This window comes from Dermacentor silvarum, chromosome 6 (assembly GCF_013339745.2).
Source record: "Dermacentor silvarum isolate Dsil-2018 chromosome 6, BIME_Dsil_1.4, whole genome shotgun sequence".
Classification (NCBI taxonomy): domain Eukaryota; kingdom Metazoa; phylum Arthropoda; class Arachnida; order Ixodida; family Ixodidae; genus Dermacentor; species Dermacentor silvarum.
The window spans coordinates 34,903,320-34,920,539 of record NC_051159.1 but is presented as its reverse complement, the minus strand read 5'-3'; the positions used below and the strand labels follow the sequence as shown (position 1 = coordinate 34,920,539).

General features: G+C 44.4%; 1 protein-coding gene across 1 annotated transcript in view; it reads left to right on the top strand.

Moving 5' to 3' along the window:
- The first annotated feature begins 700 nt into the window (after nt 1-700).
- Nucleotides 701-17,220, top strand: part of LOC119455420 (dTDP-glucose 4,6-dehydratase) — a 50,207-nt gene continuing 33,687 nt past the window's right edge. Inside the window, exons 1-4 of the mRNA XM_037716828.2 lie at nt 701-893; nt 1,731-1,792; nt 3,752-3,808; nt 11,803-11,857. Coding sequence (XP_037572756.2) covers nt 716-893; nt 1,731-1,792; nt 3,752-3,808; nt 11,803-11,857 — 352 coding nt within the window. The 5' untranslated portion in view covers nt 701-715. The remainder of the gene's footprint in view (nt 894-1,730; nt 1,793-3,751; nt 3,809-11,802; nt 11,858-17,220) is intronic.

Below are 17,220 nucleotides of genomic sequence, written 5' to 3'. Positions count from 1 at the left end.
GAGGGGCACCAAGTGTGACCTACACATTCGCGGCCCCCGAAATAACAAAAAAAAAAAGAAACGTGCAGGTTCGAACGGAGGTAACTTTAAATTTCCGGGTAGTCCATGTCGCTGTGTTGGCTGCGGCAGCAGATGCCTGCGTCACCCGATTGCTTCGCAATGAAAGTTGCTCATGTTCTACGGCGACTGTCGGTGCAAACAGGTGGGACACTGTCCAATCTGCTTGCACTGCTGGTCGTCGCTCGTTACCAGACCGCCATGTGCGACGACGAAAGTGAGCCGTTTACGAGCTCGCGTTAATGATTACAGCGCATCTCGACATGCAATTTTTATTTCTGCTCTTGTACGAGAAGGTGCACTGCTTGTCTTCTGCCAATAAAGTCGCACGTTCCTTTCACTCACTTGTGGCTTGTTTTTATGGGCGTCAGTAGAGGCTCTTTGGTCTCCTGGCAATTAGAACGCGAAAACTACGCGACAGCCAAGGCAATGAGGCGTGCCGCAACGCCAACCGGGCGAGCGCGGCGCGTACCAGCGTACGCGACCGGCAAAAAGCGGCCATATTGAATTTTGCTCAAAAAAAAAACTACATTTCCGCTTCCTGTTTGAGCAGCGCCATCTGTCTTACGCCTAAGTAAGTTCCATGCGCTGCCGCTTCTTATTTTCGTACCACTGTGGAAGCTACAGTTTCCCTTCTCTAAAGTTGGTTCTTTATTCTATGCCTCCGCCTCCTGTTCCGGTCGTCGTCGCCCACGTGTTCCCGGTCCTGCGGCGGCTGCATCACGGCACATCGCTCGGAAGCTGCGTGAACGACGACCGGTATCAACTCTTGCCGGTGTCAAGGCCACACGTCGCGAACATGGGCGACCAAAAGCACCGATTCCTCATTCTGGGAGGTGGGTACTAACTTGATCGCGAAAAGAAGACGCCCATAAATAGACATTGTTCGTTCACCTGCAAAGAGCGCGTTCTTTGAGTGGTGTGTCATTTCCGCCGTCAAGCGATGACACACCGGTGACAGCACCTTGGGCATGTCTCCTTGTCGCAATAGCTCCGTTCGTGCACGCTCGTCTTCCCACTTATCGAAGCCGGCAACGCCCAATCTGAATATCTGTCTTTAACTATTTCTTCCATACGAGAAAAGTTTATTTGCAAGGGTGTTCCGCGCTACTTGAACGGAAGCGCACTGTCACTATCGATTTCGTGCTGTATAGCTGGGCGAAGACAGTATTATAAATTTAAAAACAAACTGTCCCACTGGTGCGTGATTGCTCTGTATTAAAAGTATGGTTCCAGGAAGATGAACCAGCCAATATAACTGCACTCTACGTTCGACCGCACTGTGGCATTTCGTAGTTTCAAGAATAACGTGGTTGTCTTGTCAAAAGCACGGTTGAAGACAGCAGAAACAGCTTTGAAGGTCGCCTTTCCTTTGTATTTTTGTCCCCCGTACCTTTCACGGTGTGGTTGAGGTCTTGACAGGCAGGTGCTGCTCTGCCCTTGTCATTGTAAGGGAGGCTTCCCCCTGCAATATAAATTGCTGAAATAAAATTAAAGGATTGATTGTAGTTTTGCATTATCTCGTGCTGTCATTTCTTGTCAGTGTATGATGACGTGCTGAACCGCTGCTATTTATCCTATGTTTCTGAGACGTTTGCACATTAAGAGTTCTTTTATCAACAGTGCATAAATAAATTGACTACAGAAGTGCTACTCGTGTCCCTCCCATGCAGGGACTGGCTTTGTAGGACGACACCTTGTCGACCATTTGCTCAAGAGTGATGTTGCTTCAAAGGTATGGAAAAGCCTTCACATACCCTAACTTCAATGTACAAAACACACATTCTAAGCATACTAAATGTACACCAAGAGAGAGAACCACTGGAAGATGGAGGCTTGAATTGATAAAGTTGTAGAACAAGGAATGTCATTGATGCCAACGTTTCGACAAGTCTTTTCTTCATCAGGGCAGCACCAGCATAGTAAATGCGACATAACTGGCAACTATTTTTAGCTAGCAAATACATGTTATAATTGTACCTTAAATTTGAAACAGCACTATCAAGGCATATGATGCTGCAGTCATTCATCATTTTCTATGAATAAAAGAAGTACCGTGATGGTAACATAAGCTTATTATAAAAAAAAAATTTTTTAGTATTTTTTAAACTATATAGTGATGAATGTCAAGTTAGTGTAGAATCTTTTCTTTTTTCTGGGGTTTTACGTGCCAAAAACGGGCCTGATTATGAGGCACGCCATACTGGAGCGCTTTGGATTAATTTTGACCACCTGGGGTTCTTTAACGTGCACTACAACGCAAGCACACGGGCGTTCTTGCATTTCTCTTCCATCGGGATGCGGCTGACGCGGCCGGGATTCAATCCCGTGACCTCGTGCTAAGCAGCACGCCTTAGCGACTGAGTTAGTGTAAAATCAAAAGGGAAAATGCGCATGAGAGGATAAGTACAAGCACTCACTTTTAATTGTTTATTATCATTGGGTAACATGAAAGTACATTGAAATGAAGTTTTAAATGTGGAAGTGCAGAAGACGACAGCCTGTATGGAACAGGCAAAAAATGCTCTGTTTGTTTCACCTGCCTCATCATCATCTGTGCTGTTTCACCATGTTGAGCAGAAACCAGCTAGCACAGCTCAGAACCCTTGTGGAAATGCGCATTTTAATGCATGTCTGAAGCATGCCCTGGTGGCTCCGTGGTTACAGCGTGCTGCTGCTCGGCGCAAAGTTGCGGCTTTGATTCCTTGCCGCAATGACCACATTCTGAAGGGCAAATTGTAAAAATGCTCCTCATGTACCATGCTTTGAGTGCACATTAATCCCTTAACTGCCGTGACAAATACCAAAAAATTTTAGAAGTGCAAAAAAAAAAATGGCAAAAATCATGGTGTATTACTTGTCAAAATTACGAGAAACTGAACACATACACTTGTGCAAAAATTGCCAAAAGTTCACGATGAGTTAACTCATCATTGGCAGTTGAGGGGTTAACGAACCTCAGAGGGTCAAGATGAATTTGGAGCCTTTTGCTATGGTGTCCCTCATAAAACCACTGTGCAGTTCGAGAATTAATTCGAGAACCCCATAATTAATTTTAATGTTTGAAAAATTGGTAGCAACATGTCAACATTCAGCACCGGCTGCACTGGCGTCACAACAAGAAATAAATTGCATTTGAATGCAGGCAAAGGATTCCATTGCAGATTTATTCTTCGTTTGTTTTTAATAAAGGTGCCTTGAAAGAAAACTGTGCCCATTCTCCTTACACCCCCCATCAAAGATTTTCACACCAGGAAGTTGACTTGCATCCACAGGCAGCTGAAATGTACATTCAAATGCATTACTTAATGCACAAATCCAATGTTATTTACCATCTGTAGTAGATTGAACAACTCTTGTGTAACACTAACTAAGGAATCCTCATACTTCTGTGGAAACCACGACTACCACTACCCCGGCAGCCCAGTTACTCCAGTGTTCCACTGCTAAGTTTCAGGTTGCAGGTTCCATTCTCAGCTGCTACATTCCTGTCCTTAGGGGGGCGGAATGCAAGAACACTCGTGTACTGTGCTTTGGATGCATGCCAAAGAAACTGATGTAGCCGAAGTAAATTGGCAACCTCCTGCTACAATGTCTTTTATCGCCAATGTGTAGCTTTGGGATGTTCAGTTCAATGAATTAGCCAATCAGTTGAGCTGTCTTTCAATTTCCCTTTTGTGTCATATTTTCTCAGATCAGAGTTGTGGACAAGGTTCCTCCACAAATGGCATGGCTAAACAGTGCTCACAAGGTAAGCTTGCTTTTCTGATTTGTTCTTACCTTGGTGTTGCAATCCAGCCTCTGCTACTTTAGATAAAACGGCTCCTTGGTGCCCTGCTTTCAGTGTGATTTATACTGAGTAAAACTACCACGAGCACCTGAAACCGATGGACCAAGCTTTTTTCCCTAACATCTTAGTATAGCACAACCGTCCTACTGTTCTTCATAGCACATGCCACTGACTGTACATGTACAGTGTCTACAGCTGATCCGCGGTGTAGGGGAAGCGGTAAGGGTGGGACTACACTATACTAAAATACTCCTTTCTATTTACGTTGTATGCTTCTTGTTTGTGCCACTTTCCTTGTCATAAATGCCTCTACTTGCACTCGGTAGCTGCTGTTGTGCCTTACATTTTCTCGCGCTTTGCAGCTGTCCGCATCTGACTGACCATCAACTGTCTTTCCAGTAAAAATATAGTGCCTGTAATTTATTTGGGACAGAAAAAATAAAAAGCCACTGCTCCCAGAGTTGGAGTGTGTTTAGGTTTCGGGAACACATTGGAGGTGTGCCTGGTGAAGGGGTATGGTTAGTCCAATTTCTTTGCTGATGACAGCTGGGGAATGCAGAGTTGACGAACATTGCATAAACATAACATTTTCTTTCTTTTGATGGGTGGTGCTAGCTGTCGCAAAAGCTTCAAAGCCAAACCACCAATACGCACTGTAGTGGTTCAGTGGCAGAAGGTCGTGGGCGCAATTCCCAGCCATTGCGGCCATGTTCTGATGGGAATAAAATGCATAAAGGCTTGCGTACCGAGCTTTGGGCGTGCATTAAAGAAGCCCCTTGTGGTCAAAATTAATTTGAAGCTCTCCAATACAGTTTCTGTCACAGCCCGTGTCTTGCTTTATCATGTTAAACCTTATGATTAGATCAATTAAGCATTGTATCACTGAGCTTTCTTTGGCTCTTAAACAATGAGTGCTCTACGAGAAAGGAAGAAGAGCACTCATGGCATGTGGTTGCCTTTTTATAGTCGAATTTTTGCAATGAAATTTCAACATGAAAGAGTTCCTAAAATGGCCCACTCACCTTTATGTATCCAGTGTATCAGTGATTGCTTCGGTCGAGTTTGAAGCACTTGCCAACCACAAGCCATAATTGGGGCTGCTCGCTACAGACAAGCTGGTGCCCGAGGTGTTTTCACCATCTGTCCTGCATTAGGTGTTGATGCTTGGAGCGTACAACTGCAAGCTGAAGTACCGTCCATGAACGAGCATTGCCAACCTGGATGGCTTGAGTCGGCTACCGCTGCCTGTGTCCGCTCAGCCTGTCAAGCAGCCAGTGGAAGTGTTCATGCTAGAGGCTGCTTATGCCCGGTACTACTGTCGGCTGTTGTCGCGAAGACTGCTTCCAATGACTCAACCTTAGCAAAGCTTCAAGATGCCTTATGGTCTGGAGCTGAGCTGCACAAACCCTAGTTGAAGCCCTACGCAGACCGAAAAAATTAAAGGTGCCCTGGGGGGGAACCACCCCTCGGGCTTGGTGAAATAACATAGTCCGCAGGTAGCATATGCTGATGTGAACATCAACGAAGTTTTGCTATCGTACGCTGTGCGTGGAGCTCGCAAGCGGAGCACGAAGTCACCTTCTCACAAAAGCTCTTGTTTAACAGAAGCCATGATCCTCATTCTTTTCTGTGTGCTTTATTTCATAATAAAGTACTTTCCAATACGAGGCTGCTATTGGTCGCTGCGGTCGGCTACACTGCAGCCGCTGCCGTGGGCTGCCGCCATGAGTCCACTGGCTAAGTGCACTGTGGCTCGCTGAGGACAACCATGTTTGTCTTGCGTTTAGCGCGTCGTAGGCACCAAAATTGGAAGTCGTGGCGTCTACGTTAACATCCAAAATGAAATTTTAACTGCGCGCCACGGTGACATTTCGAACGCGGGTCGTTGTGGCCACACCCCATCACACCGTAGCCTTCGCAGTGCAAGGCATTGAAGAAGGAAAGGAAGCACATTGGAAGCCGTGTTTGATTGCCAATAACTCCGCTTCTGCTGAACGCATTGAAGTACTTTTTGCGGCGAAGTATTTTTGAAATAGCCTATTCTCACTTGAAATGTCTTTCTCCACTTCGATAAAAACTGGCTGAGGGCCCCTATAAGATGAGCATGCAAGAAAACTGTATATTGCTTGGGTCACAAGTGGTGATTCCAAGTGCTTTGCAGCCAGAGCAAGGCGTACGGTGACTCTGCCTTAAGGGGCACCCTAGAATGACCAAGAGGAAGGCTGTCAACAGGACTTGTTCTTGGTTGTCATCCTTGGACGAAGTCATCTTTGCTGCAGTTCACCAATGCCAAGTGTGTCGAGCACACCAGAAAGATGTGCGGCCAGTGGCGGTGATGCCATGGCCATTCCCAGACAGGCCCTGGTCTTGCCTTCGCATTGATTTTGCTGGACCTTTCAAGAACTGCTACATGCTCATTGTTGACGACACGTTTTCAGATTGGATAGAGGTTGTTCCTGTTTCTACACCATCGGCAGAACCATTCCTTGCCTGCGGGTTATGTTTGCTACTCAGGAATTGCCAGATGTCATTGTATCTGACAGCGGACCAGTGTTTGTGAGTGAATGTTTCAAGAACTTCCTGCATTGGAATAGCATCAAGTAATTGCTGACACCCCCGTACCATCCAGCGTCAAACTTAGCTGCAGAGTGTGCAGGGCCTGGCCTGGACCAAAAGCCCGGCTCCAACCCACGGGCCAGGGCCGGGCCAGGTAAGGAATTGTTGACCTCGGCCAGGCTCAGGCCTAGGGGCGTAGGGCTCGGCTCGGGCCCATTGTCGGCATTCCAGCTTTGTCATCCGATTCTTGTCATACCGTCATCGTCACGCTATTGTCATCATACACTCATCGTCGTCATACCACCTTCGTAGTTCCATCGACGCCATTCTTTCGTAATTCCATCATCGACACTGCATGCGTCGTCAGAATCCAGTTGTCATCCTGCTGTCATGCTCATGAATGACCTTGGCGATTGAGGGTCATAGCAAAAGGGGCCGATTATGAAAGCAGTGTATGTCGCATATAGCCGAAGTGCTCGAATGCTCAGAAGAACCACTACAGATTCTAAATAATGGTGCCTTGGGCAATACGGTGTCACTACGTGGTCGCTACATTGCACGAATGCTAAGCGCATTAGCTTCCATAGTAATCTTAAGATGGATTCTGCCAGAATTCTTTCATCTTAGCTACACTAAAAAACTCCGGCCAGCATTGATCCTAGGTCATTAGGAGCTCGGATTCCTAGAAGTGATCGTGCTCAGGCAAGAGACGGACGACCCGACGTTCAAATGGAGGTAGCGCTGCGAGTTTGACTGCGGCCCGCCTGTCAACAAGGGGAAGCGCATTAACGTGGTTGAGAGTGGTGGCAAAGGACAAGGCGACAAGACAATGCAGAGTAAGATTGAAATGACAGAGTTAGAAAAATATTTGCATTACAGTGGTGTTGAAGAGATTGGAAATTATTTCAATGGTGCGAGGGCTCGCTTCAAAAAGAATTCCCTCGACTAGTTCTCTTCAGTTGTGCAGAGTACCCTTCGTATAGAATCCACAAGAAGAATAAATGAAAGCAATTTCAGTACAGCTGGTCAAGCTTTTCAAGAGCAAAAGACTTGCCTAAAGCCAGAGTCATTTACAATATTTTGTCACTGCACAAAAATATGTAGATTTTCGGCAGGGGTCATTAATGTGCTGCTTTGCACTGCCTTGTGATCAGTTGAATGGAAAATCAATAATGAAATAAATTTTAAGCAAGTTCTTAGAGTATTGAAATAAAGTGGTGGCAAATAAATTGTGGAATATTCATCCACAAAGTAATTTGTGTGTTAAGGCATGGTGCTACTCGCTACTGGTTTTCATTTCTATTCACCGTTTGTTCAAGCAAGTTGGATATCCTGCCGTAGTTTATTACAATGTGTTCATTGTTTTTAGATGAATACTTTACGCCTACATGGATGCTGCAAATTTCTGCACATTGGTGAGAGGGATGTGAATAAGAAAACAGAAAATTTTATTCTTAGTGCATTTTGATTTTGAATGCCATTTTGACACGTTTAGTGGCTCAGCCTTTCACAGCCTTGTGTATGTTTTTCTAGCAGTGATGGGTGGGTTCCCTGTAAATTTACGTGAACAAATAAGCATATCGTATCCCAATCTGACGGGAAAAATTACTGTTGCCTACGCTGTACATGCACTGTACTTAGCACCATGCGTGATGAAATAAAAGTAGACTGAGTCCACATTTGCTCATTTTACGAAACAAAGCTGCCTAAATCGTCGACTGAAAAATTGGCACCATTATTGTGAAGCCAAATAAAGCAATGAAAATGGCATGCTTCGATGGGGGTGAAATGCGAAAACACCCGGTTACTGAGATTTAGGTGCACGTTAATGAACCCCAGGTGGTCCAAGATTTCCGGAGTCCCCCACTACGGCATGCCTCATAATCAGATTATGGTTTTGGCATGTAAAACCTCATTTAATTTTTTTTTTTGCAGGCCACGAGTTTGTTTAATGAAAATGAATAATGTAAAATATTGCATGACCACTAAACAATTTGTTTAGTGGCTGTGTGATATGGTATTCGTGCAAGCCAATAGACCAGGGTGTTTAAATTTACATTCGCACCAAGTTTACCCGCCGTGGTTGCTTAGTAGCTATGGTGTTGGGCTGCTAAGCACGAGGTTGCAGGATTGAATCCTGGTCATGGCGGCCGCATTTCGATGGGAGCGAAATGGGAAAACACCCGTGTACTTAGGTTTAGCTGCACGTTAGAGAACCCCAGGTGGTCCAAAATATTCTGGAGTCCCCCACTACGGCGTGCCTCATAATCAAATCGTGGTTTTGGCATGTAAAACTCCATAATTTTTATTCGCGCCAAGTTTATTCGCTCGAGTTTCATCACTGTACATCGCTATAGTTATACGAGATCCAAAAGCAAGATTAAATGGCTAGTTTGTGTTTATAGGAGTTCATCTATGCCATTACTATACAGGGTGTTCATTTTTTAAGTTTTACGGAATTTTTTTAAATCGCCTGTGGCAGGTAGCATAATTCTTATCATTGAGCTGGGTTATTCAAAGAGGCGGAGCGGACATTAGTAGCACAAGAAATTGGAACACATATTGCAATTTACGAATTGTTGCTGGGGTGTTTGCAAGATGCATCCACTTGAAATGAATTTCCAGGATGACACCTGTTTCAAGATAGTGTTTTCCAAAGTGCGGGACGAAATACATGGGTGTTCCAGTTACTTTTGTGCTTCAATGTATAAAACAACATTTTGGTAAAAAGGCAAGTGGAACAACAGTGCATTTTTATGGCAAGTTTGATGGCGCATATCTCCAAACTGGTGTCGTTCTCGAAATTCATTCCAATCGGATATGCCTGACAAACTCGCCGGCTACAATTCGTAAATTGCAATATGTGTCGTAAAGTAATAAACTAAGAAGTTAATTAGGGAATTTCTGTTAATTAGTTGAATATGTGTTTCGATTTCTCGTGCTACTAATGTCCGCCTCATCGAATAACCCAGCTCAATGATACGAATTATGCTACCTGCCACAGGCGATTTCTAGAAATTCTGTAGAGCTTAAAAATGAACACCCTGTATATTGCAGCACAACTGTTTAGAAAGTGCAGTATGGTCAATCATATCACACTTTAAAGCACGAGCATCATGATCAAAAGATGTACTTTGTTCAGCAGCAACTTTAGCAGAAGACCTAACGCAGTGAAATATGCCTCTTGCAAATAATCCAACTTATTTTTGTATATTCTCCTTCCTAGAGAGTAAGCAGGCGTTGTGCCACTCTTGGTGGCAGTTGCCAACCTGATCCCTTCTTATTTTCTTCACTGTCCATTGTATACATGTGTTTTCATATCAACTAATCAAATAATAATCGGTGCGTGTTTAGCAAGTAATGAAATTAAATGTTGATTTCTCTCACAGTTAGAGTAGCCATGAGGAGCACACGTAGGGCAAAAAGCTGCTTGTTACAGCTTCAGAAACCGCCAGGTGCCCGTTGATCACATGACAGTATCTTCACAGTAACCAAGAACTGTAGCTTCATATAGGCTCAATGACTAATGGGTCGAACCGGGCCAAGCCCAAGCCTGAAAAAAAACGGCCCATGCAGTGCCCCAGTGTGCAGTTCAAAGCATCAAGTCAAAGCTAAAGGAAGCCTCTGAAGGCAGTTTCACATTTCAACTAGCTCGCATCCTTCCTAGCTGCACGACCACTCCTCACAAAACCGCGAGGTGCACACCAGCGAAGCTAATCATGGGCCATAAGTTTAACATTGCTACTTTCTGACATGAGGTCTGATGTCTCGTTGAAGCAGCGCAAGCGGAAGGCAATCCGTGATAGGAGCGCTCGAACTACACTCCCTGCACGACCCGAAGATTCGGTCTACGCACGGAACTTCCGTTCCAGACCACCCTAAATGCCAGCAAGAGTTACCGACAGTGCCACCGATGTCGTCGCTTATGTGTTGTCAGATGGTTGTTGTTGGCGGCGCCATCGAGAACACCTGCGAACGGACTTCGCCGCAGCTGATGCATCTTCAAGATTGCCACCTGTGCAACAGGCTTCTGTACCTACCGAGTCTGAGCCAAAGCAAGAGGCACCCAGTGACGAGCCGGTTCTTTGTACACACAGTCAAAGTGAAGCTGTGCAGTGTGAAGATGGACAGAGTGAAGCTTCAACAGGCACACAAGATATTCAAACTATTCCCACTTCCGACCCTAGTACACGAGCAGTGAGAAGCACGAGAATAAGAAAACTAGTTGTGCAGTTCTGACCACGAAAGCTTGCTGAACTTTCACACTTTTGTTTGCCTTTTCGGTTTGGGAGGAGCGTAATAGATGCCCACTAGAGCACGTGCCGGCACATTGATACTATGTGTCACTAATAGATGGCACGTCCAGCATGTGCACATCATATCGATGTTATAAAAAGGAGTGTCTGTAAAAATAGACGTTTTCCAGTGTTAGAAAGGTGCTGTTTTCACCCCATTGCTCCCTTGAGTTGGTTATTACAATGGCTTGCCACGTAATATAGGTAAATAAATGTGTACAAGTCTGCTTCATTCGGACTTGCAGAACTATTTTGTGGAAATGATTGTCCTTGAGTAAGTGCACATAGTCTTCAGGCGACTGCCCCTGCATCCCAGCACCTCAGAGTGTTCTCGGGCAGCCCTCACCCACAACACATTGGCAATCAAATGCTGCCGCTGCCATTTTCTAGCAACCTTTCCCTCCTTTTTTGTCATTCAAACTGTGCTCAAAGCACACACTCTTGGGAATGATGCCTGCCCTGCTCTGCCCATCATTGCACTGAGCTTCTGTATCGCCATGATCTCAATCACACAGCACAGCGCTTCTTACCACCTGTCTCTAAGGCCATAGTAGAATCAGTGTAGCGGCAAGAAATGACTACACTACGGCTCACAACAGAGAGTGAAAGAATAACATGGTGACCATAGTGTGGCACCACCTAACTACTTTCAGACTGCAGTAACTGAAACGGCTACACTTAGGCACTGCATTGAGAACTGGTACTGTTTAAGCTTGAGTATGATGCATGCTGTCAATGCCAGCTCATTTTTCAGTGCTACAAAGAGCCTGTGATAGCTCTCGATCTAAAAGCACTAGGTGGTCAAAAATTGTGTTGGCCGCTCCACTGTGATGTTTCTTATAGCCTGGGTGTAGCCACGGGGTGTAAAACGACACCACTTGATTACACCTTTTCATGCACGCTGCATGTTGGTGCTTTTGAAAAAGGCATGCACCTGTAATCACCATGAGTACACAAGCCTTGCAGCTTTTCGTGGAGTCTACGCCTGCTCTGAGGCAATGTTCATTCATAGTCATGCCGCATGTTTGCGAAGTGTATTGTGTAAGAGGTCTCAGTGCTGTAGCGCTGAAGTCTTTGCTAATGTCAAATGTATATTGCATGCAGGAATTATATGAAAATCCAACTGTGGAGTTCAAGAGCGCGAATCTCATCAACCCAGGTGAGCATTCTTTAATGTGGCCTAATTATCCTCTGTTTCACAGTACATCTTTAAATCAGAGCCATTTATGTTTCATGCATGCAACACTCAGGAGAAATACACGTCACCATTTTCCCACTTTGTTGCGAGATACTGTGTACACTCTTTGTCAAGCTTATATGGGCTATGTTAGCTGCGACTGCCATGCTAACTACAGACTGGTTAAAGGGTCCCTCACTAGGTTTGGGCATTGCAAACAGACAAATGATGCACATAAATTGCACGGGGGCAATCGTGTCTGCAGAGTATCAAACGGCTGCATAGTGCAAAAACAGCTGACATTTCAGAAGAAAGCCTGCACACCCTTCCTCTAGAGGGAGTCCTGCTTCCAGCCAAAGAGCCAATGTCACACGCACGAATGTCTCTACGTAAGACGCACTTCCTGCAACGTCACCGATCATAGCGTGCGACTTTGGTAAATCATCCAATTTAGAATGCACAATACCACCATTGGAAGTGCGCCATGCAGCAAGAGGAAAAGAAAAAAAACTGTCAGCCCTTCTACTGGGGTAGAGATCGAAGACCAGCGAAACTGTGCTATGGTGGGAATCATGTATTTACAATTACAGTCGAATCTCGTTAATTCGAACACGTTTAATTCGAACTGCCGGTTTATCCGAACTGATGCTGTGGTCCCGTCAAAGTTTTGTGTACTCCAATAGGCGAAAATGCTCGGTAATTCGAACATACCGTGCACCGACAATGCTCTCAGCAGCGCGCCACTTAACAGGGCGGCTTCTCCGGCCGGCATTGCTCCGACACCGCCATAGAGCAAAAGCTTAGGAGAGACCCCTCAATGCAGCGGAAGAGGCCTAGTCCGGCCAACGAAACTGCCCACGCCGGCAAACGCTTGCTTGCCGATGAAGGCAGAAAATGAAAGCTACAGGGAGCGGGCTAAGCCGGCGTCGGGCCGACTGGAGCGGCAGCACCGGCACAGCTGGCAGGTGTACACGGAGACAGTCGAAGGTGAGGGAGTTGAGAGGGTGGGGGGAGCCGCCGAAGCCACTGCCACCGAAGCGGCGGAGTTGCCGAGCCCAAATCCGCCTCCCTGCTGTCCTCCTCACTCACCTTCGACGGTCTCCACGCGCGCGCCCGCCTGTCGCCATGCCGGTGCCGCCCGCTCCCTGAAGTTTCGTTTTCTGCCATTATCGGGAAGCGAGCGTTGGCCGGCATGGGCAGTTGCGCTCGCCATGCACTTGCGCGCGCAATATTTCACGACTCGCACCGTTCGTGCATCATGCTATGGTGCTTGAATACTTCAAGAACATGTCCTTCTTTTAATTCGAACAAGTTTTCAGGCCCCTTCAAGTTCGAATTATCAAGATTCGACTATATGACTATTAAAGAAAGAAAAATATATATGATCCGCTAGCTTTCATTTATTTAGTGACCACAGGGATCACGGCCCTATGGTCGCTACAGTACACCACCATAGGGTGTACGGCAAAGGTTGGCACGTTCTTCATAAACATGTCACCAATGCCGCACACGTTCGGTGCGAACGCGGGCAGAACGCCGCCGCCATCGAGAACAGCTCTGTGCATTGTGACCGCACATAACTGCCGTCAAAACGCTGGCTACGTGACAGAACGGCTAAACACGTAGTCGACACTGTTTGGGGCGAGGCAGGCGAGAGCCCAGAAAGAGTCGGTGGCAAAGGCCAGCATGTCCAAGTCTATACAGCCGATAAAACTACTATCCTTACTCTGCGTAGCTCTCTACTAATTTGCTATCGCAATTCAGGCTTCACCTTTTGGGCGAAACTGCAACTTCTTTAACCTCGGAAATTTATCTTATCGCGACCACCACGGTGGCTCGGTGACATTAAACCACGTCTAATTCAAATATTCTTCATATGTAGCTCAGCCAGTACAGTGAATCCGCAGAACTAAATAGATGTTCTTGTACTTCCAGCTCACCAGACAATCAGTGTAAGAGAGTTCGTCCTAAAGGGTCAGGCGCAGTTAAAAGGGGCATGGTGTGTACAACGTGGTTTTGAAGTGATGCTCGAAACCATTGAAAACCCTTAAATGTGAAACTCTAATTTTCAAGGCCTTAAAAGCCCTTAAGTTTCACGGAATGACAGTGTAGGGGGTTCCAGCAATTACAGACACGAGCACGAGAAAAAGAAATGCACAGGACAACGCTGGGTCTTTGTTGGTCTTTGGCTCCCAACCAGCGTTGTCCTGTGTGTTTCTTTTTCTTGCACTCGTGTCTGTAATTGCTGGAACTCCCTACACTATCATGCACCAACTGACCCAGCAAACCAGATTACTAAACTGCTTTCACGGAATGCTTAGAAGTTCTAGAATTTTGCTTTAACTAAGCTTAGGAGGGGATTTAATTTCTGTATCCGACTGCAAGGCTTATGCAAGCCACGAGTCGAGCCAATCGGATCCAATTAACCTCTTCGTGGTGAGGAGCCATCTTGTTTGTGGTGGCTGGTGATAGCTTGTGAAAAAAGCTTATCAGCACTTTTTCCTTCTGTGTGCAGTGAACACAATGTTTGCTAATTGTTTAAGATAGCGTTTCATTTTCATGAAAAGAGTGTCAGGCGTGGTGGTGCTTTAATCATTTCTGTATGGAAGACGAGCTGAGCTTGTTAAGTGCTTAGTTGCAAAAAAGGCTGAACGACGAGCCGAGCTCTTTTAGTCCTGTCGTTTTTTTTTTTTTTTTTTTTTTTTTTTTTTTTTTGCGTCCCTCAAGATAATTTGAGCTCCTTTGTTACTCTGTGCTTATTGTAAACACGAGATGGAATCTATTGAAAAGTGAAGTTGTGAACATACTTTTTTTTTTCTGTTATCTGGTTTAGCCAGCCATCTGTTTCAAAATGCCATCCTCTGTGGCACAAGTGAGTCATGTTTAAAAGAAAGCATGGTGATTCGGAGAGTTCAGTGTCTGTGAGCGAGAACGATTTTGCAATACAATGTGTTGTGTTGAAACATGTAAATGAGAAAATCCACTACATACAGTGAAACTTACCTGTGTGTAGTTTTTAGCCCACCTTCACTAGAGTGTTAAAAAGCTTTTGTTTAATAATCTTTCTCTATGTGACACAATTTTCACTTGGTCTTGCCTTATATGATCTACAGTAATGTTTGTACGTTAGAAAAAGTCTTTTTTTTTTTTTTTGCAAAGCTTCTTTTTTATTTATTGTCTTTAACCCTTGAAAATGTTTTGTCAGGGCCTTGAAAGTCCTTGAAAACTCCTGAATATTTTCTGCAACAGCTCTTACAAATCCTGGTATGGCCCCCCCACCCATCCAGTCCACATGACACAAAGGCTAATCTGTAACATGCAATCAGCAACATTTTTCTAAATTATTTGTAGTGCCTTTTTAAATACAGACTATTCTCTTCAATCACTTACATGTTGGGACTTTGTCTGAACGTAATTATTTTTCACCTATGTTCAACATAGCCGTTCTTTGCTGTAGTATGTACTTACAATTAACTTAATGTTGCAGACTTCTGTTCCAGAAAATGTCTTGCAAGAAACTCGCAGCGCAACTAATATTGCTGACAAACAAACACAATGTTGCAGTGTATTGGAGGACATCCTTGGCTTCAAGGTTTTTCTAAGAGCGGTAAAATAAAATTTTAACCTTCATTAAGTTTGTTTGTCATGTGTAAAGACATCTCACAGATATACGGTATAGACGTGTTCAGCATTTGGTTAGCTATATAAACTTCTTAATCTACAAAATAAAGCTTCTTTGCTTACACAACTGCTCTAATTGCACTAGTCTGCACAATTACAACTGGTACATTGATGGCAAACAATTTTTTTTTTTTTAATGTGCTTGCTATTTTTCAGCCTCACGCCTAACTCATAACTCGTGCTCTAGTACATTTCTCATGTGTCAGTGGAAGGTCACAGGCAGGCAGACAGAGCTGAGGAGAGTTAGGAATTGAGCCTTTTATTGGACAGACATTTGGGCACTGAGCAGAACCGCAACTCAGTGATGCCGATTATGATGGCCCAGTTGGCATTCATAAGCACGAGAGATGTGGCCTACTATTGGCTCCCATTTACGAGGTGTTGTCATGTATCCTTGAATCGGCAGTCATGACAGTTCAGCAGTATGCTAATACATGGCAATAAAATAAGATTAGCAGCAGAGCGTCAAACCAAAACTTTTTCCGTTCTGGTTCACCAAAATGGTTGTTACAGTTCAGCTCCAAAACAAAAACATAAGTTCAAACCAGTTTGAATTGATTTGTTTGTTTGCATTACCTAAAGAATTATTACAGAAAAACAGCATAAATTTATTTTGTAAAAGAACTCTTGAGTGCTCCAGGCGCTGCGGGATAAGACTCAAAAAAGGGGTATGCATGCTGTTCTTCACCTCACAAGTAGTTAAAGAAAAATTGTGTTGTGAAAGCTCACCTCAGAAGCAGTTACCTACTTCAGTTCACATGCCAGTGTGATCAAAAGTGACTGCTCAGCTAGGAAGCGCTTCATTTCAGTTATTATACTGCATGTCATCACCTTACGTGAACCAAGCATTAAACAAAAAGTCTTATGTCTGAGGCGATTGAGAATAATGGCATATTGTTTGTAGTCCTGAGTAATTCAAAGAATTTTGAAGTGTAATTTGTTTGCTAATTTGCTAATATCAATTATGCAACTCTTCAGTTATTATCACGCTTACATTGTTTTGCTTTTTAGTGGTGATGTTTTACGCCAAATTGTCACTGCTCTTGATTTGTTGCTTGGCGCAAGACACGTACCTTGCAAGTTGAAATTTCTTGAATGTTGTCAATGATTCTATACTAAAATAGTCTTGTCTAATCGGATTGCGCACACAACGCAGTGGCGTTGTAAATTCGCAAATGAACGGCGGTACGTGTATAAATAGTAGATGGACTCAACACGCATGATGAAATTTTAATGACCAATGACTGTGTTTGCTGCTATCGTTACTTTGAGTGTTACTTTTTATCTTGGCACAAGCTTGCCCAATAAAGAGTTTGATTCGTGACAGTTTTGGCACTGTCCGGTTCTTGACCATCACTACCATGCAACACTATTTGTCTTGTGGGATGAATATGATTGTAAATGCAGTAGAATGTACTCAATGAAACCAAGTGAAGTTGTTTCCATGACCTTATTTTTCGCCCCCTAACTGCCGGGAAAATTTTTGAAAAAAATTTTGAGGCGCTAAAAGAAAAATTTGCGAAAGTCAATGTGTATTATTTTCTTGTCAAAATTACAAAAACTGAACACACACATGTGCAAAAAATTGCAAAAATTCACGAGTCAACTCGTCATCGGCAGTTAAGGGGTTAATGTGGTTCTCTTTTCCAGGCACTGTAAAAAGC